Source organism: Coccidioides immitis, assembly GCF_000149335.2.
Source record: "Coccidioides immitis RS genomic scaffold supercont3.4, whole genome shotgun sequence".
Lineage (NCBI taxonomy): Eukaryota > Fungi > Ascomycota > Eurotiomycetes > Onygenales > Onygenaceae > Coccidioides > Coccidioides immitis.
This window is the reverse complement of record NW_004504311.1, coordinates 908,755-933,492: the sequence shown is the minus strand read 5'-3', so window position 1 is coordinate 933,492 and position 24,738 is coordinate 908,755. Positions and strand designations below refer to the sequence as shown.

Sequence of the window (24,738 nt, the reverse complement as noted above, 5' to 3'; positions counted from 1 at the left end):
TGCAGACATACTTCTCGAGCAGTTCTTCTTCCCATGTTTGTGCCATATTCGCCACCCTATCATTTTCAATTCACTAATCTGTTTACAGTAAAAGCAGGTGGGAAAATTACTCCACAGCCCTCTCCTGCACATCTTTCAGCAATCCAAAGTGTACAATCACCACATGAGATTGTTGGCACCTCAGAGCGAGTATCATACCTTCGGGCTCTTTGCCTCATTCGTGACCACCATCGTTGTGTGATCTCGCGAGCTTTTGACTCGCAACAGGCGCTAACACGAATGATGCAGCATGGTTCAAATGCTCGAGATGATGATGGGAAACTGTTTGAAAACGATGAAATATTAAGGTTCCTGGAAGTGGCTCACATAGTTCCCCATTCCCTAGTACAAGGAAATGAGAATTCCGAGCTGGTAGGTCACCCATCCACAATAAGCTTTCCCATGGTTAAATGACGGACACAGAGTGATACCAAAAAGATGACGCTTATGATTCTTAACATGCTTGACTGTGATGTGATTCATCTCATTGAGGGTACTCACATTGATAGCCCACGCAATGCTATCAGCCTGACTATTGATTTCCACAAATGCTTTGGCAACTTCGACATATACTTTGAACCTATTGCCAACCAAGAGCATACTTACCGCATTGACAGTTTCCTCCCTCCCGTCTTTGCAGCGAGTCTGGGACTCCCTGTTACTCGCAAACTCCTTCTCAGCGAAGGAAGGGTGATAGATGCTCCGTTGCTCAAGCTCCTTGCCCTACACCGGGCCATTGCTCATATCCTTCACTTGTCAGGGGCGGGTGAATATATTGATAGAATACTCCGGGACTTTGAGGAAACCGGTGTGCAAGAGGATGGGTCCACGGACCTGGGACGTATTGTGAACCTGAGACTTGGTGGTTGGCTAGATGGTGCCGCTGAAGCTCACTAACTAGTTGTCGAGTGAAACTTGCGGGTATAGTTTGTGGCATTTGCGGCTTTGGAGGACGTGCTCTTCTGGCTCAGCGGCCAAAATATAGTCCGTTTTGGTTCCTACACGAGGCCTTGGCCTGTCCGCATTTCAGTACTTCGTCATTCCCATGATTAACTTAACGCCCGCGCGCACTCCCGGAATCAGCCTTGTTAGGACTGAATAGACAACAAGGGGTCTAATGGCAAAGAGAAAGATTCGTCTGCTGGGAAATTGATGGTTAAGTACCTGGCCACTTGTTTCGGTGGTACAAGTTCATACTTGGCGATTATCAAAGTCACATTACTGTAAGCGCGAACATCAGACTTTTACCCGAGGTGAGGGAGCGCACGGATCTGCAGCATGCGATCTGCAGGAACGTTTGAGAATGGGAGGCTGACTGCTGTGGCACAGTAACCACTTCATCCCATACAGCAGACATACACACAAAAATATGGAGTACTTCATACATACATAATACGTGGCGCCATGCTGCGCAAAGGGAGAGGAAAAAGAAATGCGCCACTTTGAAGACCGCGTGGTGAGAGTGTGTGTTCCGCGGTGATCGGCGACGCGCGATGAGGTCAGTCTCACAACACGTGTGGGGAAAGTTATATGACGATCGGAGAGGAGATTAAATAAGGCTTATTTCGATCGTCAGCAGTAGTTAGCAGGAGCTGTGGGAAGTCAGCTGAAGAGGACCGAATCCATTGGACCGAGAATAATGACACGGAGAGATGCAGATGGATTTGTTTCACACTTGCAGATGAGGGAAGAATTGAAAAAAAAAAAAACAAGGAAAAGTGAGTGGCGGAAAGCTAAGTTAATCATTGGAATTTTTCCCGTTGTTCCAGCAGCCGTTCATGATGGAAGTAGATACACGAAGGTTGAAAATAAGAAAAAAATAAAGGCTCTTCCCCTATCAAATCAAAAACCAACAATATGTACTTGTACTTGCATACAATTCCTCACACATGAAAGACCCGTCCCAATCAGTAAGAATTAACCGTCGCTTTCCATTTTCACGAAAAAAGGGAGTAAAAGATGATGCGATTGAGCAGTAAAGGCTTTCCATTTCCCCATGGGTTCCCTAGCGAGAATAAATCACCGTCGCAGCACAAACGGCTCAGATGTAACAAAAAAAATAAAGAGTTTGTATTAGAAAGAAGCAGAACATGTGTATCATGAAGATGTCGCTCTCAAGGCGAGGTTATTATTCGCAAGGGAGCGCGAAGCCGGGAGGGGAATTTAGAAAGCCAGGACGGCAGCAACGGCGAGGATTGCGCCTCCGAAGCTGAAGGCGTTGCGGCCAGCAGCACCCTCGAATGGTGGAGAGGATGGAGATGGAGTGGGGGTGGCGCGGTAGCTGGTGGGAGCAGTTGGCGCAGGGGAGGAAACGGTGCCTGGGGCAGTGCCGGTGGGGTACGGAGCGGTGGTCTCGTCGCAGATCGTGGTGGTGAGAGTGACGACGGGAGGAGGCTCGATGAGGGTGCGAGTGACGGACGGGGCGGGCTGCTCATGCTGGTCGTTCTTGATGCCGAACTGGGTGGACCATTGGTACTGACCGGTGGACTGATCGACGATGAGGAGGCCGTAGTGGGTCACGTCGTTCTCGAGAGTGATGGAGGGAGTCCATTTGAAGGAGCCGGTGTTTTCGGTGGAAGCGGTGATGACAGCGATGGGCTTGACGTTCTCGCTGGGCCCACGGAGCAGCTGGATGGAGATAGGTCCTGGGCTGTCTGCGTCCCAGGTGATGGTGTATTCCTCACCAGCGACGACCTGCTCGTCCAAGCTAGGCTTAGAGATGGCATTGCCCTTTGGGGGCTGGCTGTAGTCTGGTTGCCTGATGGCAGAGGCAACGGCCACGAGGGCGGAGAGGACGATAGCAGTGAACTTCATTGTGAAATCTGGGAAAGGCGGTGTTATATCCCGACTCTTCGCGTGAAGTTATTAAGTGTATATAGGGTGTGGTTGTACAAAGTTCAGATAAAGAGCGAAGGACAGATATCCTCGAGCTGGGGAGGGGGGTCAAAAGAGTGACTGGGGTTGGGGGGTGTTTGCTGGAAGCTGAATGAAAGACGAGATGAAGGAGGGAATGGAGGAGAAGAAAAGGAAAAACGAAAAAGAGAGAGAGAGAGAGAGAGAGAGCGCGGTGCCGGGGAGAAAAAGGGCAGCCGAAATTAGGCTGACGAGGGGGAGCGAAGGGGTTGAGCCTCACGCCGCTTGTCTCTTATGGCGGGCGCGATAACACCTTTCCGCTTTGGGCAACTTTGGCCCAGGAACAAGACTCACTCGCCTGGCCCGAAGCGGACTAGCGCAACACCGCCAAGAGTCGATGCGAGATGAGATGGAAACCAGCTAGCCAATCAAAGCCGCTCCCACGTGTTTGGCGGTGGGGTCAATACGGTATTGTCAAAAGATGGAGAAATAACGGGGGGAACCTTGCAGCTCACCGGGCCGCCCACACACCACCACCACATGCACCGCCTTACACCACCACACAGGCTGCAGCAACCGCCGTCGTGGCGACGCCAAAAGCAAACGGCCTTATCGATACTGTAACTAGCTGCTGGCGATGGTGGTAAGTAATACCAGCTCGCTCACCGCACCAACCAAGGCTTTCCCCCTCTTGTCGCAACACGACACTGTCATGACGGCGACAGCTGGCAAACAGCTCTCTCACCCGTTCGCAGATTCAACGCAACACCCCCATCGGGGTAGCGGAGAGTCCCATCCCATGTTCCTTGCCATTGGAAATTTCCAACAGTCTGTGGCCTCCCAGGCCCTGTCGCGCGTCGAGTTACATGCGCCTGACCACTTCGCAATGTAACTTTGCATCACACAGATAAACTAAATTAGGCTCTTGCGCTTGTAAGATTGGCCAACCGAGCTCGCTGCGGCCAATCAGCGGCTGCCCTGGCGGTTGGCTGTTTTTGCAGGCAGCCGGCGCCAAGCCGAACTTCCGCTCTCTTGGAGTTCCAAAATTCGCCGCGTCGAAGGCGTGCGATGGGATGATAGAGGGCACCATGGACTTGTGTTGAGTACCATTTTTCTTTTTTTTTTTTTTCCTCTGGACCGCGTCGACCAAGAATGCGAGACCAACTGACACCCGCCAGCTCGATCCCTAAGTCGATTGTGTCATTTCGGAATTTTATTTCTTTCCATCGCATAATTTTTTCCCACCCTGGCGAACTATTGTCTCCCTCTTGTGTGAGTAAACGGGTCGCCATCCGGCGCGACACGCCGTCGTTTGTCTCGCCACCAATCGACGAGGCACGCATCTTCGCAAACAGGCCTCGCCCAGGGGCCGGCAAACGATGGTGCGGCTGTCGACGCGCTGCAATAATACAGTCCTACTAAGTAGCACTCCGGACGTCCGATGGACTCTCCTTCAGACAGGTGTGCCTCCATGCGACTAGCCATCGTTACCACTTGTGCGTTCTGGCCTTCAAACGGACCCTCCCCGCTTCTCTTTTTCTCCCCGAATCCCCTGTCTCTTCCGTAGGCAACTATACACCCTCGCTTGCCCACCAACAGGTAAATTGGGGCCCAATTCGAACAAAGAACCACTTCGCGACATTTTTGCAGGTTTGTCCTCCATGGCCAGAAATGCCGGACCGGGGGTACGATTAGTTTTCAAGTTTCAAGGAACTTTTTCTTTCGCGCTTGTCGGGTTGTCCACTTTAAGGGAGAAAACGTCTGCGGATCACCATACTCCGTCCACCACTACTGAGCTGAATTGTGGATTTGCTGGAGAATTTTTTCCCTTTCAACAAACGCTTTCATAGGGCCAACCTTTTTGGCGGAAAAAAAAAAAAATCTTAAAATATTTTCTCAAAACCCAGCTCTTCGTATGGAGTGTCGTTCGTGACTCCGTAACTTATACAGAGCTAGTCTCACCCGTACCGGAAGCCTACCTATAAGATATGACTATTTATCTTTTTGTGTGGAACGATAACATCGGCTAAAATCCCCACTCCTTCAGCCTGTCTTTGAGGGTCCGCTTCATGCGTGCTCTGCTGTGACGGAAAGGAGAGATCGGAGGCCCAATGAGCCATGTCTCCGACGACAGGGCCCCATCCCGGGATACCCAAGAATTTGATATCAATGTGCCCCGTTGACCGCGTCCAGAGCACAGATGCCCAAGCTGCATGTCTGCATGCATGCATGCGAACCTACACACTGTCACGAGGCTCAAATTCAAGGATCGAAACGGTCAAACGCTCGAGTTGAAATGGCTCATGCTCAAAGCTCAAAGACATTTTTCTGGAAAAATGGTGTCTTGACGCTCTTGGTGAGACAAACGGAAGTCATTGTGCTCAACCCCCTCCCTGTTTTTCTTTTTTGTTTGATTTTTTTTTTTCTCCCGCCCTGAGGCGCAGACAATCTTGTTTCAGGATGAGGTACGGAGTACATGTATGGAGTAAAACCTGCTAGCTATCTTCAGCAAGCAGCTTGTCGTTGGTCACAAGACAAGGCTGTTATACAAGAATAAGATTAAAGATTTGCAGATTATCATTCATCCATTCATACATGTTAATGTCCGGTACGGAGTAGTAATACGGAGTCACTGAGCTGTTCCCGAACGAATCGACAATCACCAGTAACAGCTTCGAACTCCCGAAACGAGCATGGAGCCACTTTTTTCTGCGCCATTTCTGTCTTCCGACCGCTTAAACTTGGTAGCTGTGGCTTGGTACGGAGTACCTGAAGATCATTCGAAGTTCTGTCTAAATATCCATCCATGTCACAGACTTTGTGGTCAAGAACTCGTTGAGGCCACTGATGCCGCCGAAACGACCAAAGCCACTCTTCTTCATACCGCCATGTGGAAGAGCGGGCTCGTCGTGTATGGTAAGTGAATTGATATGAACCGCTCTGCAAGGACAAGAGAGAAGAGAGTCAGCACGTGCTCTAATACCCAAACGCAACCCCTTGAGAAGAAGATCGCTTTCCTCTGAAGAAAAAGGGAAAAAGCTTACCCCGATTCGATCTGTTTAGCCACACGCAATCCTCTCCCTAAGTTGGTCGTGAATACTGCCGAGGTAAGACCATATTCTGTGTCGTTGGCCAGCGCGATCGCTTCCTCCTCTGTCTCAACGACAAACAGCGAAACGGTAGGGCCGAAAGATTCAGTCGCATGTATATCCATGTCTGGAGTGACGTTCTCAATGATAACAGGCTTCATTCTTGTGGCTGAGGACTCCTCTCGGTGAAGGTCTCCGTGGACGATACCTGCTCCCTGAGATACTGCATCGGAAATGAGCTTCTTATTCTTTGCCACCGGAGTCGCATTGATTAGAATTGGCGACGGGGCGTCGTCGTGGTACATGTTTTTCATGGTCTCTACGAGGGCGGAACGGAATTTCACTGCAACGGCTTGTTGAACAATGATACGTTCAGTGGACATGCAGACTTGACCAGACTATTATCTAAGAGTTAGTGGCGTGGAAATGCACAAATCAGCTCGAGAAGGTAGCATTCAAGTGCCTGACGTACGTTTAAGAAGGCTCCGAGGATGCACTGCGTGGCAGCCTTGTCGAGATCTGCGTCGTCGAGCACAATGGAGCTTGCTTTGCCACCGAGTTCCAGCAGAACTGGTTTGATGTATTTTCCGGCAGTCGAAGCGATAATGCTGCCTACGACTGTGCTTCCTGTGAAATTAACCTTGCGGACAGCTGGATGAGCGATCAAAGCCGTTGTGATCTCAGCAGCATCGGCAGGGCGATGATAGACTACATTGAGACATCCGGCTGGCAAGCCAGCCTCGCGGAGTACATCTGCAATGCCCCAAAACGTCTTTGGAGACAGCTCCGAGGCTTTCAGAACTACTGTGTTACCAGCCATCAGTGGGAGGAGAATGGCGCGCAAACCCAGTGGGAAAGGAGCATTCCTGGACATTTTTGTTAACATCACGGCACCAACAGCAGCACTAAGCTTTCCTAGAAAGAACCCTTACCAGGGTACAATGCTTAGAATCACACCATAAGGCACTCTGTAAACTATCGCACTCTGTCCATCCTCCAACAGCTGTGGAACAACGCCTTCGATGTTGGCAGCTCTTCCGGCCACGTCCTTGAACATCTGGTAGCCGATTCCAAACGTAATCTCCGGAAAAGGGCCCGAAGCACCGGTCTCTTCGGCACAGTAGCCGATCAATTCATCTTTGCGTCGAAGATAGATCTCAGCGGCCTTGAGCATGATGTCCTGGCGGACAGCTGGCTTTGTCTTGGACCAGCTCTTGAATGCAGTGTGAGCGGAGTCTACTGCGCGAGTCGCATCGTCTACGGTGGCGCTGCTGCATTGGTAGATAGCCTTGCCTGTGCCTGGGCTATTCACATCGAATGCTGTTGATGTGACGACGTCCTTGTTGTCCACGATGAGGGGGACCGTGTTGTTAGCCATGATATGCGGTGAGGGTCGCTGGCGGCGATGGGCTTCTCTTTTTTAATTGATCCTGACGGAGAATGGCCGCCTCTTATTTATTTATTGTCTGGCCCTCGAGAAGCAGATGCAGAGCGACTAAAGAGATCAATGGTCTAAAAAATAATAGCTAGAAATGGAGATAAGAAGATAGTGAATCGAAAAGCATTGCCAGAAGCTGGGGTTTGGGGTTCGATTTAGTTAGGGTTTTTCGCCGCTGCGAACACCAAGCTCAACGCAGCCATTATTTTTTTTTTTCGGCGACTCCAGATGGCACTTGAGGCTAGAATGAACACAGATTCCGTGGTAGATGCAGAGTTTGTCATCTGTAATCTTGCTGAGTTTTCCTTCCCCGGCCGCCATCGACGGGAGAACCGTGTCACGGGAGTGAGCAGAGGTCGGGATAAAGTCAGAAGTCTCGGAAGTCTATTTCGGTTATTGAAGTGCCACCCCCTGAGGCGAGGAACTTCAGCAATTTCTATATATTCGTTCTTTGAGCAGTTTTCACGCAACGCGGAAATATCAAGCCCGTTTTTCCACATTTTTCAGAGCAGCTGCTAGCTACATTGGGCCTGCGGATTGACAACATCACCATTGCTTGTGGCTGTTACCCTCAAACAAGGGCTGTCTCCATTCTCACTGTCCTAATACAAGATTCACGACGAACACTGATTGAAGCTATCTGGATTTAGGCCCTCAGAAGTTCAGAAATCCAGAATGTCTCCTGGGTACTTGGTACATTTTGAGATCGTTTGTTAATTGCATGTCACTATTTGATTCTATTGACAATGCCGATAAATATCACTCGGTTGTTGGGCTGCCACATGATGCCTGAAAGCCTGGCAGGTCTGTTTTGCTACCAAAGATGAACAAAGACTTTGGTGGGAGCAAAGGTGCAATTGTAAAAGGTCACTTGAAGTCCCGATTCAGGGCAGAGAAGTGACATCGTCCTGGCTTAGAAAGTAAAAAAAGCCCCACGTTTTTTTATGCGTGTGAAGTGAATTTTCGAAAAAAGAAAGGCAGGGAAGAGCTTGTGTTAGCCCGGTTGAATCCTAATATCAGCTAAAAATAAAAGGAAATATAAGATAAGATAGTATGTCCTGTTATATGCGCAAAGGTATGTATATATGGTACATTCATTGGATTGACATATAAGGAATGTAGACCAAGTAGGAGAACGTAAACGGGAAACTTTAGGGTTACTAGACCCCGAAAGCCTCAGAGTTGGGTAGTAGTCCTTTAAGTGCGACTCAATGGACTATCAGAGAGATCTCCAACTCGATATCTATTTAACTTCCTTTCCACTACTATCGAGCGTAGGTGAGGCGCAAGTTGCTATTGATCAACATCGAGGACAAGGTCCCCTACGGCCAAAGCAATCGAGATATCCGTTGTAATTTGAGATCGTAGGATCTATGGATCATTAATCGCTAAACAATAGTGAAAGGTGGTCCGCAAATAGGGCAAATAGCTGCTTATCTAAATCAATGCGAGCTATCTTCCTCAAACCATCCCTTGATGTGCACTTGCATTCCATGTAGTGTTATGAATATATAAAGCAGTCCCTGCAGCTGTTCTTGTAGCTGCCACTGTGTATTAAGTTGCCATGCTTAGTTCAATTGCAGGCAAGGCAGCAGTGTAGAGGGTGCACGATTGTTATTTCGGGCGGCCAGGACCCCATTGTCATTCGCGAAGCACCAATTTAGTTCTAGAAATGCCTCCTGCAAGCCTTTAGGGCCATAACAACTTGCATGCAACTGATGTCCTTCGTTAACGCCAGTGACGTGACAGGACCTTGAGAAGCCACCGGCTGAGGCTAGAGGACCAGAGAGGCAAGTAGAGGGAGAACTTAGGACGACTTCATTTCAAGGGGTGTAAGGAAGAATTTTTTTAAAAAAAAAAAGAAAAAAAAAAAGGGAAGTGGCAGTTTTTGGGTTGTTCTCTTTCTGTCGGTTCGGACTGTGAGAAAGCGGTCGCTTTTATATGCTCCTAGGTTGCCATTCAGGAGCTTTTCGGCTTCCGTCTTGAACCCTAATGAGCTAATGAATATCTAGACTCCGGGCCCATCAACTCAAATTGAAAGGCAACATATGAGATTTCCAAGAGACTACGGAGTAGTTCTGGATTGTTCCCCGGAGCGGCCAAATTAACCGAGAGAATGCATCCTTCCAACGCAAGTTGGACCCAGGTCCCCTTTATCAAAGGCTTAGAGACCTGCGAAGCATGGACATATCGAAACTCTGGGAACTACAAAAACACTCGACTTGGTTGTTCTAGCTACTGACTAGCAAGGGTTATCCCCTGGGTATAGAAATGAGATGAGAGAAAGCTCTGCAATGGATCAAGGGATATTCGGACCAAGAGGATGGAGGCTCACTACCGGCATCTTGATAACCTAAGGAGGAAAGGCATTGGTCGTAAATTAAACGATGGAGCGCCACAGCTTCACAGCTAATTTGGAAACGGCTCTGATTTGAGAACTTCGCATGGAAAATCCAAAGCTGATATTCCGTAGCCCAGGCAGAAATTGGCTGCGAGGCATCTGCAGCGTCATGGGACATAGGGAGCAGCCCCGCGGGAGTTCCGCAGCCCACCCCGGGAGGTCCAGAGCTTTCCGCTCCCATCGATGCCTAATCATCAAGCGGTAGACTGAATGTTGAATGATGCCTCTTCCAGGGATTGCTGGAGTAGAAAATAAGCCGCACTATATCTCCCGGGCCTCTATTGTTTCAATAGTGATGCCATATTCTGCAGGTCATGAATGCCGGAGGCGCCAAGCCGGGTCGGATCACTGGACCAACACCTGCTGGACCTTGGCTCGTTAACTAACTACATAGTTAATTGAACCTCCAGCGTCCCATAGTTACACCCTTGTACTCCGTATAGCCTGGCAATTCAATCGATATCTCTATACTCCAACGCACATTGCATTAAGTGAAGCTAAACCAGATATGATAATCTTCTACCTATTGAATTGCCAAAATAGGATTAACCGCTAGTTACTCTACGGAGGACAAAGTATGTCCTGCGCATACAAGGGTGTACAGAACTAGCCAAAGTGCGCGTAGTGAGTACATTTGCCATAGTCCGGCTCGCCAAGTCCAGCTCAAGAGCGTCAACAGTCTCGCCTGTCGCTTTGGTATGGCTCAGCGGGTTGGCAGCAGTTTAGGAATTCCCTCGGAAAAGTACTGTGATGCTGACTATCCCTAACATCCAAAATAACAGATGCTGACTACCTGTCATCGGCCTAGGTCGTCGGTGTTTGGGTTCCACTAGGACAAATTCGACTGGAGCTATTCGTCACTCCAAACGAAGAACAATAGGAGAATTCAAATGCTTGAGATGTTTGCATAACCCACGGAGAGTGTCTACATGGAAGATCTACACATCTAATCATGGCGCTGAACGAAGAAGCATTCCATCCAAGCCGAATCACCTCGATCTAAAACGCCACTGTCTTGACGCCACCATCCGATGCCAACTCGAAAAGCGAACCATGAGGAAAGTTATGCAGCGGGCATGCTAGAAAACACCCAATTTTGCGAACTCATTCACCACTTCCTTATCCACGTTGACTAGCCACTCTTCACGGAATCGATCGATGCCCCCGCACACTTCGACGAGAGCACGGAGATGCTCGGTAACATAATCACGTATATTGATCTGGTGGATGGGATCGGCAAGAGTCCATACACGACGACGGGTGGTCTCAGGAGGTTCGTTTTCCTGGTACTTTCCTTCGGGATTATACGTGCTGCTACTGTTGAAATTCACCAGGTAGTCACCTGCCTGACCATCCATATTATCTCCGTCATCGGCTAGCTCGGTGATCACATCGGTCCAAATGCTAAGATAGGATTGAAGATTATTGAGAAGATAAGCTGGCGGCGGGGATGAAGGTCCGTTTATAGAGAGGAGATGGGTTAATGCTAGGGTATGGAGCTTTTTAGTCGCTATATCGCCGATGCCATCAAAGTGGAAGAACCACTCTTCTAGTATCCATTTAAGTGTTTGTTCTTCAGGGACAGGGTATGTTGCGGCTCTGACAGCTGACATGAAGACCCCTGGATTGGCCAATGCAAGCCTTGCAAGCACGGAGAAGTGATCAGTTTCCGCAACACCATCAATGGGTGAGTACTTTTTGTTCGGGCCGGTGGAGAAGCTCGCCTCGTGCGCATCATTCAGACCGGCAAGAAGAGTCCGCAAGAAAGAACTGCTAACAAACGACTCCGCAATCAGCGTATAGGTTTGTTCTTTTGCCTCGGGAGAAGTCTCTCCAATCCGTACCAGTGCTGACGCAAGATAAGGGACCAAGCCGATACGTGGGCGCACATTCGGCCCTAGAAAAGATTCTAACGCTGTAAGAAGGCGGAAGCGGACTTGTCCATCTAGGAATTCACGCGGAGCTAACAGTATGTAAGACTCCGTGATTTCGAGAGCCTGTCGAACGCTTTCGGTTCCGATTTCGAAAACAGGGAAAAGGGATGGAAAAAGAGAGAGGATCTGTGAACCAGCGGGGCTTGGAGTTTGCGCTAACACAGCATACCACAAGTCAAGGGATTCCTCCAGTAGGTATACGAGGGATTCCTAAACAATTAGTTGGTAAGCAACTCGACCATGCAAAGATGTTAGATCATGATTACATACCGATCCGGGCTCGATTGATTTCTGGATGAGCGGGAGAACTAATGGATGATATCTAACGGATTCTTGTTTCATGGAGTGGATGATGGAAGACAGGAGGGTCAATATTGCTTGCTTCATCAAATGTTCCTCTCCAGACTGGTCCCACAGAGATGGCAGAAGAGTAACAATTTGATCCGCATATGGGGATATCTAGATAAAGCAATTAGCTCATGTCAAAAGGATTAGAACATTTATATCAGGACATACGTGGTCTTCAAGTTTCACTACGGCTACTCTAACAGTCTCAAGCAAGGCCATTTTCGTCTCTGGCAACGAAACTTCTTGGATTAAGTTCATCAAGGACTGTAGTATTGGAGGTGCGAATGGCAGGAAGCCTTCAGCGGTGAACTCGTATGGGTCCAGGACCGCTTTTAGTTGCCGACCAGCAGTGATTCTTACTACTTGGTCGTTTGTAGGGTCATCTTTATTGAGAAGGTGCTGGAAAATCCGATAGATAGAATCTCTATCCAACTCGCTAGGTTTTACCGGCACCCATTGGCCAAGTAAAATGGCAGTTCTCCGCCGGAGGATATAATACCCTGGTTGCTGGATTTGAACTTCAGGGATAAGTGTAGATATTAAAAAGGCATTGAAATCCAATGTCTTCTCCAAACATGCAGCCGCCAGCCCAATTGCAGAGTAAAGGGAATCTTTCAGCAATATGTCGTGATTCTGTGGAGCTGTATGGGTGTTAGAGAATGGTATTTCAAGGGCGTGGGACACTTACTTGCGTAAGAGTAAAACACATTTAAAAGCTTAGGGACCAATGAATCCTTGAAGTGAACTATGAGATCGAGGAATAATTTCTCAGCACAAGAGCGGATAGAGAATTCCCACGCATGGGTTATTTCCTCCTCACGTTTCTCCCATTCCTCAGGCTCTTCTTCCCATTCTCGCAGGTCACCTGCTCGAAATACGAAAAAGCGGGTAACCAGTAGCTCCATAACCTGAACAGCAAAACCTTCTACAAATAATTGGCTCTTGATTAGCTGAACCGCTGAGTTTCGCTCCTCTTTATCTTCAGGATGCTGGTATTTAAAGGTCTGAACTGGATGAAAGGCAAGCTTTGCGCAAGCTCTGAGCAAAAGAAGTCCCTTAAGCCCAAGTTTCTCCAAGAGTGTCTTCTCTTCACTGTCGGCGTCACCACCAGTCCCAATCCTCAGCTGAGAAAGGTCACTTGAACCATATGACTTCCCGAGCTCTGTTACCAGGTCCCAATAAAATTTAACCATGTCAATGGATTGGGGAAGCAATGCGAACCCAGCTGGGTGGTCTTTAGCCATCGCTAGATGAAGTTTCGATAACTGAATGGCATGTTTCCCTATCAGTGCCGTAAAATGGGTATCTAGGTTGGCCGGTTGTTGTTTCGAAATGTTGACAAAATTCGCAAAGTGTGTTAGAGTGAGTGCCCAGAATTGTTGGACATCGGTATTCCTGTTAGGATTCTCATACCCTGAGATAATCAAGCGACGGATGATTTTCAAAGCGATCAAAGTTTGTTCGACGGCTTCTAACGCACCAGCGCCATCTGTAGTATCTCCATTCAATAGGCGAGATAGTCTTTCCACTCTTTGCACATAAATATTCGCAAGTGTGCGAAATAACTCCGGGGCCAAAAGCTGGAAACCCTTTCTGATCCGTAACACTTTGCCCGTCGACAGTTCTTTAACAACTTGTAGGAGTATAAGAAGTGACCGTGACAGTTGTATTGAATTGGCGCCTGGCTCGACAGATGAATGAAGTAGCTGGGTAATTTTGGTGATAGCATCGGGCCTACGACGAAAATCCGTCAGCAACTCCTCAGTTTCCAAAACTACTCATGGGTAACTAGCCATTCCGTAGGGAACTCATAGCGCAGGATCTTTGCAATCATGAGAGCATTGTGGAGAGCAAGAAGCGGTGCTGGCTCTACCAGCCCGGCATCAAGAGCTCTACTTTTAATCCGCTGTTTAACGTCGGGTTTAAGCGCGCTGTGAGATAAAGCAATTAACATCCACATCCGACCATTCTAGCCAGTGTATATCCCATACTTAGGTGACGTTTTCCGCCAGTATTTATCGACGCCATTCTTGAGTTGAATGACTGAGAGGTAACGAGCTTGTTCGGGGACGGAGTAATCAGTAAAAACGTCCTGTCAAATCACGAATTAGCTTCAAGTTGAGATGCCGGGTCAAGGATTGAGGACATACCTGCAAGAAAATGTAATAGTCATCCTCCTTCTCCCAGTTCTGAAGCTGCTGTGTACCAGCTTGCACCTGGACCTGGGTGTTGGACGATGCAGCCAAGAGAGCGTTTAAAATGGTCTGGCGTGACAAAGGATTTGCTTCCCCAGGAACTTCAAGTATAGGAGGCATGGCAGGCCACCGAGGAGCTAGAGAGCTACAAGATGGAAAGGTAGAGAGGAAGAATCAAGGGTACATCTTCTGCGCGTATGATAATTATTTGGAAGGAAGCCAACCCCACCAGCAACAAAACAGTTCGTCTGCCAGAGGCCAATGACGCTAAGCGTGAAGTAAACTACCGCGCACGGGCCAGCTGCAGAGAGTACAGTAGACGCGGTAACTGCCAGAAACTTGAAACTTCAGCTTGTAGGCCCAATGCTTGATCGAGATCGAGAATTTAAGAGCAGAAATGGAGTGTGCATCCCAAACAAGACCTTCAGCTGCTAAGGTACTCTATGATATAACGACTATCTCACATGACCGAATGTCGATGCAGGACAATCAAGACATTTAAATAGGTCGCACAGGACAGGCTGATATACTGCCAATGTCGAGATATCTCTATTACTTCCACAAAGATCACAGATGTACTCTGCTGTGCACCAATTTTTCATTCTCTAGATAATGTTCGCCTGCAGATACCTGCAGAAACAAACCGCCCCTCGTATTCTCGGGATCGGAATCAGTCACAAGAATTCGACACCGTACTCCTACAACGGAAATGCGACGCCGAGGGCAGTAAAAGGCATTGTGATATGTTAGTGGGAGACGGATGAGGGCATCGAATATGTGGTACTCGGCTTTTCGCGAATGTACGTATATATCTTTCGGCCTCCTATGCGTGAAATCGCAGAAGCCAAGTGAATCTGCCAATCTCAAAGGACTCACCACATAGCGACGATAGCAATCTCAGTCCTGTTGAATAGGATAGATTCTTCCAACACACCCTATTCACAGTCAGATGGACGCGGCGATCCTCAGCCCCATCGTCTTTTCTGAGATGCTTTGTATTCATCTCCGGAGATGGTATATGCTTGATATTGGGCAGAGGAGCGAAAAAGCCTGCTACCCGCGGTGCTCATAAGGAACCCTGTCCAGCCATTCTCTTTTGCATGAGAAACTGTGTTAGAGCATTGTATGCTTGGGAAGAAGCGGAGGTAGCTTGGAATTTGAACTTAAATCTAAGCTAAAGAGAGGCAAATCTGTTGGTTTAACTATTATGAAATATATCAGCTGAGTCCATTTCAACGAAGCACCTGGCGCAGAAAACGTCGCACATTGTTCTTCAGTGGTTAACGGAAGCTGAGCTCCCATCACGTGACTTGGGTGCCGGTCTGGGCCTGGACCTCGGCTTCGCTCGTTCAACCCTTAGTTAACGCGGCTGCTGGAGCTGCTTCATGTGTGAACATTTTGCGAAAAGGACCTGGATACAAATATATATCTGGAGTGTGAACCAGAAAAGCCTCGGATTACAAATTAAGCTGGGAGCACAAGATGATGCCACGATGACTTCTGCGAATTTTGCTGCAGCTCAAGCTCGCGTCCTGGAACGCCGACAACAGCGCGACGCTGAAGCCCGGAATAATAGCGTCGATCCACGCACCCGACTTCCTCCAGCCATTAGGAATCTTCCATATCCGTTGCATAGAGCGACTAATAGTGGATTCGCGTTATGGGATACCATCAAGGGCAGGGAAGGAACGCGGCCAGCATTCAGAGTGGGCCAGGTTGACGCAGAGTTGTTGGATGAGGAGCTACTGGGGCTGCTGAAGGGCCAAGTTGGAGAAGGGCTGAAATACTTTGGGGTTAGGAAAATCTGCTTTCATGGTGATATTGGAGAATTGCTCTTTTGATGGTTCTGAAAGCTGACGGGATTCTATGTTTAAGCGTCACATGCGGGAAGATTGGTCCCACGAAATCGAGCTCGCCCTCCGCGCAATCTTATTCAAGTTGTCGATATGGGATCATAACGCTTCGTATGGTGCCGCGCTCCAGAACCTGAAATACACCGATAGCCGAAGTAAAGGACCAGTATATAAACCGCCAACAAAGTGGCAGAAAGTACTCTACGGACTGTTAACTGTAGGAGGTCGTTATGCTTGGGACAAATGGGATGCTTGGATGATAGATCAAGAAGGAGGTTACGATGAGGTATGAATGGCTTGTGTACGGGGCGAAGCTTGGTATTCTAACAGTGTTCAGCCATCTCCCACGGTCAAATCACTCGCGAAACTTTCAAACGCCGCTTCGACCGTTCATTCAATGGCAGCATTGGTATCCTTTCTTGTTTTTCTTATCAATGGACGATACCGAACATTGGTTGACCGTCTTTTGAGAATGCGGTTAACTCCACCATCGATGCAAGTTAGCCGCGAGGTATCATTTGAATACCTTAATCGTCAACTTGTTTGGCATGCCTTCACTGAGTTCCTTCTATTTCTATTACCTCTTGTTGGTATTGGCCGCTGGCGGCGTTGGCTTTCGAGGGCATGGAAAAAGACAGTCTCTTCCCTTCGTGTAAAGGACGAAGGGGACGAGGATGCCAAAAACCACGGACCACTAGGCTTTTTACCGGAAAGAACATGCGCAATCTGTTATCAAGAGCAGAATCCTACGGCATCGTCGGAATCTGACGTAATGGCTGTGGGCGGCGCATCTGGTGGTATAATCGGGTCGGCCCAAACAGATATCACAAACCCTTACGAAGCAATACCATGTGGGTGCATATATTGTTTTGCTTGTATTGCGCAAAAGCTCGAAGCCGAAGAAGGGGAAGGTTGGATGTGTCTCCGCTGTGGAGAGATTGTCAAGCAATGCAAGCCTTGGAATGGTGATGTCCTTGAAGAAACCCGACTACATTCAAGTAGCGGGAAGAATGTCGGGTTTGTGACGGCCCAAAAAACAGACCCCAATGCTCAGCACACAGATGAGTCCACGGCCGAAAGTAGTAATATGTGGGCGACGATCGAAAGAGACGAAACGGACGACACGAGTGTCGGTGGTGAAACAGATCGTGAAAGCAAATTCTCATAAAATAGCCTCTCTCATGTTTTTGGGGGTCTTTTCGACTGTGTGAGAGGACATCGAGCGAGTCTATCTTGAAGAACACGGCGGTTTCTTGGACCCAAAGCTCTTCCCCAACTTAATGATTCAAAGGCGAATTTTGGCTTTCCTACCTTAGACTTCCACAGGCATTTGCAACACAATGCTCCGTTGCCAGTTCCGGTGTATTTAATGCATCGCCCTGCCCCTATTACTCCCGGACAGCAATAATCGTCACAAGGATAAGGAGGCTATTCTCTGTGTTCGAATTTACAATCTGCCTTTTTATAATAGACATGCACTTTGATGGCCGATCAATTAGGCTAATCGGTGCCCCAAGTTCACCATAGTCAATTGTTTAATTTATTCACGGTGCTCCATAACATCTTAACAATAAGATAAGGTTCATTATGTGTTATCCCTTACACCCCTTTGCTCCAATGCATCGAAAAGCAGGAAGCATGACTGCCGATAAAGAACTTATGAAATGATGGCCATAGCAGCACAAATTGTTCCCACAAGAGGGAACAATCCTCTCACAACATTCAAGCGGGACCAAGTCTTCAACCAGCTCTGGACCTCAGCCTCATCTCTAGAAGCCCTCAGTTCACCCTGAACATCCTTCTCCTTCTGCGCAACCAGGCCCTCGGTTTCTGCAGATTTTGCCTTGGCGATTAACTTGTTGTTGGTGGGTTTCATGATTAGGAGAGTGAATGGGACGGGAGCAATGGTAAACAGGGCGGCGAGCAAGTAGTAGTTTGCAGCGACGACGTTTCCCTGACGAGTGAGTGTGCCTTGCCGGAAGTGGTACGACAAGTAGGTGTATACTGAGGCGGTGATCAAGGAGGCGAGCGGGACGATCGATTTACCGATGCCATATGCATGGTGCCATTGCGAGGCGATGTGGGAGACTGGTGTGCCTGGCTGGAAGGAAGAGTCGAAAGTACGTTTGCTGGTAGCCCCCGGCAGAATGAGGGTTGGAACGAGTGCAACGGAAAAGTTGAGGATGCCCCCTGGGGTTTTGTCAGTTGAACTGAGCTTCTTGCCCTTTGACAACGGCCTGTGGAGGTATATATTGAGGTTGCCTACCGGCTAGGACTCCAGAAGCCGTGATTCCCAGGACCTGGGAGGTTCCAATTAGGGTCGAATGGTCTGCCATGCTGGTTGTATGCCTTTGAGTAGAATAATTAGGAATTAACTGGCTGTCTTCGAATCACTTCAGCTGTTTCTCGCGAATTCTCGAGGATCCCCCGGAGGCAAAGATAACCTTTCGCCTTTTTTAAACACCAGGCAGCCAACTGGAGTTAATTCTTCTGCCTTGCTGGAGCAACAATGGTTGATCCTTGCGTCATTCGTCGACGTCATTGAATCTCGGCGAGTCGGTAATTCCGCCCCTGGAATGCGACGGTTGCTGCTAACTGGCAATGTTCAAAATCTCGCACAAGAAACAGTGCCAGGTAGGAAGGTGTTTTCCCATCGCCGACAAGTCAATGTACAAAAAAGCCAGATTCCGGCCGGGGTCAGGAGAGCTTTCTGACGTCCAGACCCTCGACCAGTGTTGTGGATATTCTTGCTGCAGGGTCGGTGTTACGTGCAGACCTTGTCCTATACGCGAAACCCTTGACTCCCTGGTCGGGAATTCAACTATTAATTCATCTGAAGTAGTCTGCCGCTTCAATCCTCTCGTCTAGCTCCTCAAACATGCAAAGAAAACGCCGTTTCGTTCGAGAGCTTGGCCCCATCGGCAAGCCGGGGAAAATGACTTGCCGTGACACCCAATGACGACGTCCTTATTCGTGGTGACTAAGGCCGCTTCTGAGCCGAAGCGAGCGCGGGGCCGAACTTAATCCCGTGAGGGACATTCACTAGCAGTCCGTGATATGTAAACAGAGGTTCCGGTCAGCGATTTGTTGCAATCAAATCGGAGTAGAGAGAAAGTCGCTGAGTTGAATATTACTTGGCGCTGCTGGAAGCTTCGGGGCATCTTCTGACTGGATTCTGTGATAAGTCTATTAGACCAAACACACTCGACTGGCGAGGTACTCAGAGCTACCAATATCTATATTACCCAAGATTTTTCTACCAGATCCATTGACAGCTCACCGAAGGTGTACAGGCTGATTGAAACATGGCTTCTCAAGCTCCTATTGCGCAAGATGGACCAAACGAGGAGGCGAAATATATCGACTTCCCCTGTCTTCCTGATGATGCGATGCGGGACGGAAAACCGGCCTTGAACAAATATTCTCAGTTCATTACAAAAGGTCATGATTACCCAGGTGCCCAGGTGAGAAGATATTTTATAAAGCTTATGTTTAGAAATCACGTTATGTTGGTGTTTTGCTAACGCGCGATGAGCACCATAGGCAATGTTATATGCTGCTGGGGTACCTGATAGGGATGCCATGAAAACGAGTCCTCATGTTGGCATTGCATCAGTATGGTGGGAAGGAAATCCCTGCAACATGCACTTGTTGGATTTAGGAAAGACTGTGAAAAAGGCTGTTATAGATCAGGGCATGCTGGGATGGCAATACAATACCATTGGTGTCTCTGACGCAATCACAATGGGTCATGAAGGTCTGTGATTCAATTCATACTTCAGCACTGCCAAAGAAAATGACATTAACCATGACATACCATTTTCATTTCAGGCATGCGCTTTTCTCTGCAGTCTCGTGAGATCATTGCCGACAGCATCGAAACTGTGACTTGCGCACAATACCATGACGGTTGCATTGCCATACCTGGTTGTGACAAGAACATGCCTGGGTGTATTATGGCCATGGGAAGACACAACCGCCCCTCCCTGATGATATACGGTGGTACAATTCAAGGCGGATATTCGAAACTATTGCGACGACCCATTAACGTTTCGACCTGCTATGAGGCCGCGGGTGCTTATGCGTATAATACTTTAGTCCAGCCGGACGATGGGGGGGACAGGAGCAAAACTAAGGATGAGATCATGGAAGACATTGAAAGACATGCTTGTCCGAGCGCTGGGGCTTGCGCAGGCATGTATACTGCGAACACAATGGCCACAGCAATTGAGTCGATGGGTCTGACTCTGCCTGGTTCATCTTCTACCCCCGCAACATCACCAGCGAAGATGCGAGAATGTGTAAAAGCGGCTGATGCAATTAAATTGTGCATGGAGAGGAACATCAGACCGCGCGACTTATTGACAAAACGGTCCTTTGAGAATGCCCTGGTCATGACAATGGCTCTCGGTGGAAGCACTAACGGCGTTGTTCATTTCATTGCCATGGCTAGATCGGCTGGTGTTCACTTAATGCTAGATGACATCCAGCGTGTTAGTGACAAAATTCCTTTTATCGCGAACCTCGCCCCAAGCGGAAAATATTACATGGCAGATCTATACGAAATTGGAGGCATTCCATCCGTCCAGAAATTGCTTGTCGCCGCAGGCCTTTTAGATGGCGGTATTCCCACGGTGACTGGAAAGACATTGGCGGAGAACATTGCATCTTTCCCCTCCCTCCCACAAGACCAAGCTATCATTCACCCACTTGACAACCCGATCAAGTCAACCGGCCATCTCCAGGTGCTCAGGGGAAACCTTGCCCCTGGCGGTGCTGTCGCTAAAATTACCGGAAAAGAAGGTACTAAATTTACGGGAAAGGCTCGCGTATTTAACAAAGAGCACGAGTTGGACGCCGCTCTAAGCCGTGGCGAGATTCCACGCGGAGATAACCTCGTCCTCGTCGTTCGATATGAGGGACCAAAGGGTGGTCCCGGAATGCCGGAACAACTCAAAGCTAGTGCTGCCTTGATGGGAGCTAAACTCACAAACGTAGCGCTGATTACAGATGGCAGATATTCAGGTGCCAGTCATGGATTTATTGTTGGACACATTGTCCCAGAAGCTGCAGTGGGCGGTCCGATTGCTGTTGTGCAGGATGGTGATACGATCACAATCAACGCGGATACCAACGAACTCACAATGGATGTTTCTGACGAAGAAATCGCACAGCGTTTGAAGGGGTGGAAACCGCCAAAACCACGTGTTACCCGGGGGGTGCTGGCGAAGTATGCTAAATTAGTCGGAGATGCATCAAATGGTGCTATGACTGACCAGTTTTAGAGCAACGGCTCCAAGCATGTTAGCATATCAAGTATCCATGCGTTCTAGGGTGCGTGTGGTACGTAGTTAGTCCGTTAGCAATTCAGGGTCTCTATGCGCAACGAGGTTTTTTTCAAGCTGCCCCAGGTAAACATCAGTAGATGATAACATCCTTGTGAGGATACTTCGTGCCACGACGGGTTCCTACCTATGGCGAGTTGCTGATCGAGATTCCGGGATAAGGCCTCCCTGGCCCTTTGGGTTTTACAGATGGTGCAAACTTGTCGTTTCTAGCTCCGTAAACCGTGCTGATAATAAAGTACTCTCACAGGCACAAACTGGTGGCAGCGCGCCCACTCGGAGTGGCATAGGTAAGCTGCCGGCACTCGGGATCGCCAGGTTTGTCATGTGATTCGGGAAGAGGCTCCAGAAACCTAAAAAGGGTGTCGGGAGTGGCGCTAAGCCCTGCGAGATGACGCAGGAGTGCCAAAACACTTTTCAACATCAGTCACCACGCAGCGGAAACAGGCACATCGGTGGGTTTTCACCAAGTTTGCAAAGACCGTGCCGCACTCTTACAAAGAAGTCCCCTTTGTACTCCGTACAACTGTTTGAAATGCCTTGCTACCTTGATGGACTGCTTAATTGGTTCTACACCACAACGCTGAGGCTCCGCTTTCTAATTACTGCTGCTCAACCTCAGATGTAACAGATTTTTTTCTAACCCTGCAATCCGCGCATTTAAATACTGAAACCTCATGAAAAGGTACTAGGACCTTTGATGAAGTTGAATACATTAATATCACCCCTATTTCCCGGAATCAAAAGCAATTTTGCCAAAAGTATTCTGTGAGACTTCTATCGCAAGCGCTGCGCTGAATGACTCATGGAAATGAACTCCATTCTCTCAATTTGCCCGTTTTTATCGTCCACGATCTACCATGCTGTTTGCTCTACAAGAGAGAAAGCGTATCTCTCCTGGGATTCGATTGTCGATCTCATTGGTCAATGCACATTTTCAAAATTTTATAGCGTCATATCTGGCAAGGGGAGCTTGGATGATAGAGCCTCCCTCGCCCTCCTGTCTTGGGTATCGTCAATTGCCCTTATCGCGCTAGGTTCTGGTGTGATTTACAGACAGATTTACGGACGGTCCAGGAAGAAGTCATTTCGAAACGGCGACAATCGGCCACCGTATTCGACGAAGAGGGCTCGTGAGAGTACGGAATCATCTAGCGAAGATGATACCTTCGAGGATGATGAGCGTGGCCTCAGTCCCTTTGATACTATAGTATGCGATGGTAGGATCCAGTAATTTCCTGCATTGTTTGCTCGAACTAATTAGATATAATTAGATGACAAGGACCACGATCCCGGTTTGTTAAAGAAGCATTCATCCAATGTCTCTTACACAACTTCTATCGCGACATATCCGTCCATCAGGACGTTTTTCTGCCCTCATCCTCACATTGAAAAGCTTCCCACGAAACCATACCCTTTACCACTCCTCGTGTTTGTACATGGGCTGGGAGGCTCTCTTGCCCAGTTCCACCCTATTCTGACAACACTTACGAATGTCGGTCCTTGTTTTGGTATTGATTTTCCTGGGTGCGGGCTGTCTACGTTCTCGCCAAAGTCTTGGTCGGCTTATTCTGTGGAGGCGCTTGCCACCCTTCTTGCAACCGCAATTGAGCGGCATCTGGATACCGCCAGAAATCAACAGGTCATATTCATAGGACACAGTCTAGGATGCTCCATTGCGACTCTGATTGCTTCCTCAATATCTCCAATCGCACCCCAACTGAAAGAACATATCATTGGATTCATCGCCCTGTGTCCACAGGCAACCCCACCTTCCAAAGCCACTACCTCACACTTTCGGAGATTATTGCATATCCCGGAATCCATATTCAATGCGTGGCGAAAATGGGATAGGCGAGGTGGCCTTAATAGTCCAAGTGTGCTGAGGTTTACGGGAAGTGAGGCAGATATCGGGACAAGAAAACTTCAGCTGCGATTTAATGAGCAAAGCCGAACCCCGATATGGAGGAGGATGGCATGGGGCACGCTTCCAGAATACGATGCCAGCGGGAAGACTGTTAGCGGAATACCTGGGGAAGAGATGTGGAAGGGCATCCAAGTTCCACTCCTGCTTGTCGCTGGGGAATCAGACCCGATCACGAAACCAATAGAAGTGTCGAGAATCCTTGAATACTTTAGCAAACACCCAGACACCCACAAATCTGCCTGTGATGAAATAGAAAACGGCACAGGACTGATCCAGGGTCATCTCCCGAAGGGTTCGACAAATGGAACAGTGCGTCCCTCGTTATCCGCTACCTCCGAGATTGATATCGAGTTCCACGGCGAACGCCATTCAGAGAAGGCGGTTGTTAGGTCGTTTATATTCCCCGCTCCGGCATCCCATGCTCTTCTTTATGACCGTGCTACGTATCGTGCTCTATCTGGTTTGATACAAGGCTTCCTGGCGAACGACATCGACTCTCGTCTAGGCATCGGGTGGCAGTTACAGCATCTCACCACCTCTGGGAAATGGGACGTGAAAAATCTTGCCAAATGGAAAGCAGTGGAGCCAGTCTCAAAGCCGATTGGCGATACGTTCTTTGCGTTGAAGACATTACGTGAGCTCGACCAAGAACATTCGCCTATTCCCTTCGTACAAAAGTGGAAAGGGAGAATATTCGCGATCATTGACATTAGTCATGAAAGTCCCGTATATAACCCAAGTCAGCTCGATAATGGTGGCATCCAATACCACAAGCTTCCGACAGTGTCCAAGATTCCTCCGACAGTTGACGAAGTTCATGACTTTGTCGCCCTTGTTGATCGCCTTGAGGAAGAGATTTCCTCCCAAGTCAAGAACCAGAGCGACCCCGATGCACCTCGTCCTCTGATTGGTGTTCACTGTCATTACGGCTTTAATCGAACAGGATTTTTTCTTACATCATATCTCATCGAACGTAAAGGTTACACTGTTGAAGAAGCTCTCGAGGAGTTCAAACGGTGCAGACCACCCGGGATACGCCATCCACATTTTATCGATACCCTATTTGTACGATATTGCGCAGGTCTCCGTGGGGAGGAAGCGTTGAGCCTTTAGAATGCATTCGTTCTTGGGGTTGCTGAGAAGCAAAGGCGTTTGTCTGTCTCAGGGATCAAACTTCTTGCTCGCGAACATTATAATTAAGAGTATATTTTTGATGTTTAACATATAATAGTGATGATAAACATGGTAATAATAGTAATAGGCGAAACAAATATTTTCAACTAACTAATAGGAAAACTTGACTGCTTTTTTAGAAC

General features: G+C 48.4%; 8 protein-coding genes across 8 annotated transcripts; 3 read left to right on the top strand and 5 right to left on the bottom strand.

The window, feature by feature from the left end:
- Window positions 1-1,761: 1,761 nt before the first annotated feature.
- CIMG_04597 (GPI anchored serine-threonine rich protein) lies at window positions 1,762-3,092 on the bottom strand. The gene has a single exon (XM_001245155.2). The coding sequence runs from the start codon at window positions 2,851-2,853 to the stop codon at window positions 2,203-2,205; it is 651 nt and encodes a 216-aa protein (XP_001245156.1). The 5' UTR covers window positions 2,854-3,092; the 3' UTR covers window positions 1,762-2,202.
- A 1,779-nt stretch (window positions 3,093-4,871) lies between these two features.
- Window positions 4,872-5,216, bottom strand: CIMG_11351 (uncharacterized protein; the record flags this gene model as incomplete). Its single annotated transcript, XM_012358421.1, has 2 exons — window positions 4,872-5,101; window positions 5,138-5,216. The coding sequence occupies 2 exons, from the start codon at window positions 5,214-5,216 to the stop codon at window positions 4,872-4,874; spliced, it is 309 nt and encodes a 102-aa protein (XP_012213844.1).
- A 203-nt stretch (window positions 5,217-5,419) lies between these two features.
- CIMG_04596 (vanillin dehydrogenase) lies at window positions 5,420-7,683 on the bottom strand. Its single transcript, XM_001245154.2, has 4 exons — window positions 6,914-7,683; window positions 6,454-6,847; window positions 5,937-6,379; window positions 5,420-5,832 (listed from the first exon to the last, which is right to left on the bottom strand). Exons 1-4 carry the CDS (start codon window positions 7,357-7,359, stop codon window positions 5,685-5,687), a joined length of 1,431 nt encoding a protein of 476 aa, XP_001245155.1. The 5' UTR covers window positions 7,360-7,683; the 3' UTR covers window positions 5,420-5,684.
- Window positions 7,684-10,700: 3,017 nt separating this feature from the next.
- On the bottom strand, window positions 10,701-14,531 carry CIMG_04594 (importin 11). Its single transcript, XM_001245152.2, has 7 exons — window positions 14,253-14,531; window positions 14,094-14,194; window positions 13,896-14,033; window positions 12,791-13,836; window positions 12,271-12,743; window positions 12,025-12,213; window positions 10,701-11,964 (listed from the first exon to the last, which is right to left on the bottom strand). The coding sequence occupies exons 1-7, from the start codon at window positions 14,415-14,417 to the stop codon at window positions 10,900-10,902; spliced, it is 3,177 nt and encodes a 1,058-aa protein (XP_001245153.2). The 5' UTR covers window positions 14,418-14,531; the 3' UTR covers window positions 10,701-10,899.
- A 1,177-nt stretch (window positions 14,532-15,708) lies between these two features.
- CIMG_04593 (peroxisomal biogenesis factor 2) lies at window positions 15,709-18,341 on the top strand. Its single transcript, XM_001245151.2, has 3 exons — window positions 15,709-16,090; window positions 16,173-16,436; window positions 16,488-18,341. Exons 1-3 carry the CDS (start codon window positions 15,791-15,793, stop codon window positions 17,316-17,318), a joined length of 1,395 nt encoding a protein of 464 aa, XP_001245152.2. The 5' UTR covers window positions 15,709-15,790; the 3' UTR covers window positions 17,319-18,341.
- CIMG_04592 (uncharacterized protein) lies at window positions 16,541-18,969 on the bottom strand. Its single transcript, XM_001245150.2, has 2 exons — window positions 18,417-18,969; window positions 16,541-18,340 (listed from the first exon to the last, which is right to left on the bottom strand). Exons 1-2 carry the CDS (start codon window positions 18,484-18,486, stop codon window positions 17,808-17,810), a joined length of 603 nt encoding a protein of 200 aa, XP_001245151.1. The 5' UTR covers window positions 18,487-18,969; the 3' UTR covers window positions 16,541-17,807.
- On the top strand, window positions 18,793-21,540 carry CIMG_04591 (dihydroxy-acid dehydratase). The gene is made up of 4 exons (XM_001245149.2): window positions 18,793-19,366; window positions 19,444-19,614; window positions 19,694-19,907; window positions 19,982-21,540. Exons 2-4 carry the CDS (start codon window positions 19,456-19,458, stop codon window positions 21,433-21,435), a joined length of 1,827 nt encoding a protein of 608 aa, XP_001245150.1. The 5' UTR covers window positions 18,793-19,366; window positions 19,444-19,455; the 3' UTR covers window positions 21,436-21,540.
- A 464-nt stretch (window positions 21,541-22,004) lies between these two features.
- On the top strand, window positions 22,005-24,706 carry CIMG_04590 (dual specificity phosphatase). Its single transcript, XM_001245148.2, has 2 exons — window positions 22,005-22,715; window positions 22,770-24,706. The coding sequence occupies exons 1-2, from the start codon at window positions 22,301-22,303 to the stop codon at window positions 24,533-24,535; spliced, it is 2,181 nt and encodes a 726-aa protein (XP_001245149.1). The 5' UTR covers window positions 22,005-22,300; the 3' UTR covers window positions 24,536-24,706.
- Window positions 24,707-24,738: the final 32 nt, after the last annotated feature.

Bases quoted from the DNA above. Each gene is read 5' to 3' on its own strand.
- CIMG_04590 (XM_001245148.2), top strand. From the start codon at position 22,301: ATGGAAATGAACTCCATTCTCTCAATTTGCCCGTTTTTATCGTCCACG. The intron at 22,716-22,769 runs GTAGGATCCAGT...AGATATAATTAG, and splicing joins TGATACTATAGTATGCGATG to ATGACAAGGACCACGATCCC.
- CIMG_04597 (XM_001245155.2), bottom strand. From the start codon at position 2,853: ATGAAGTTCACTGCTATCGTCCTCTCCGCCCTCGTGGCCGTTGCCTCT.
- CIMG_04591 (XM_001245149.2), top strand. From the start codon at position 19,456: ATGGCTTCTCAAGCTCCTATTGCGCAAGATGGACCAAACGAGGAGGCG. The intron at 19,615-19,693 runs GTGAGAAGATAT...TGAGCACCATAG, and splicing joins ATGATTACCCAGGTGCCCAG to GCAATGTTATATGCTGCTGG. The intron at 19,908-19,981 runs GTCTGTGATTCA...TTTTCATTTCAG, and splicing joins AATCACAATGGGTCATGAAG to GCATGCGCTTTTCTCTGCAG.
- CIMG_04594 (XM_001245152.2), bottom strand. From the start codon at position 14,417: ATGCCTCCTATACTTGAAGTTCCTGGGGAAGCAAATCCTTTGTCACGC. The intron at 13,837-13,895 runs GCTAGTTACCCA...TTTTCGTCGTAG, and splicing joins TATGAGTTCCCTACGGAATG to GCCCGATGCTATCACCAAAA. The intron at 12,214-12,270 runs GTATGTCCTGAT...TGCTTTATCTAG, and splicing joins TAGTGAAACTTGAAGACCAC to ATATCCCCATATGCGGATCA.
- CIMG_04592 (XM_001245150.2), bottom strand. From the start codon at position 18,486: ATGGCAGACCATTCGACCCTAATTGGAACCTCCCAGGTCCTGGGAATC. The intron at 18,341-18,416 runs GTAGGCAACCTC...ACAAAACCCCAG, and splicing joins GGCTTCTGGAGTCCTAGCCG to GGGGCATCCTCAACTTTTCC.
- CIMG_04593 (XM_001245151.2), top strand. From the start codon at position 15,791: ATGACTTCTGCGAATTTTGCTGCAGCTCAAGCTCGCGTCCTGGAACGC. The intron at 16,091-16,172 runs GTTAGGAAAATC...TCTATGTTTAAG, and splicing joins AAGGGCTGAAATACTTTGGG to CGTCACATGCGGGAAGATTG. The intron at 16,437-16,487 runs GTATGAATGGCT...AACAGTGTTCAG, and splicing joins AAGAAGGAGGTTACGATGAG to CCATCTCCCACGGTCAAATC.
- CIMG_04596 (XM_001245154.2), bottom strand. From the start codon at position 7,359: ATGGCTAACAACACGGTCCCCCTCATCGTGGACAACAAGGACGTCGTC. The intron at 6,380-6,453 runs GTACGTCAGGCA...CTTAGATAATAG, and splicing joins TCCTCGGAGCCTTCTTAAAC to TCTGGTCAAGTCTGCATGTC. The intron at 5,833-5,936 runs GTAAGCTTTTTC...TTGTCCTTGCAG, and splicing joins GCTAAACAGATCGAATCGGG to AGCGGTTCATATCAATTCAC.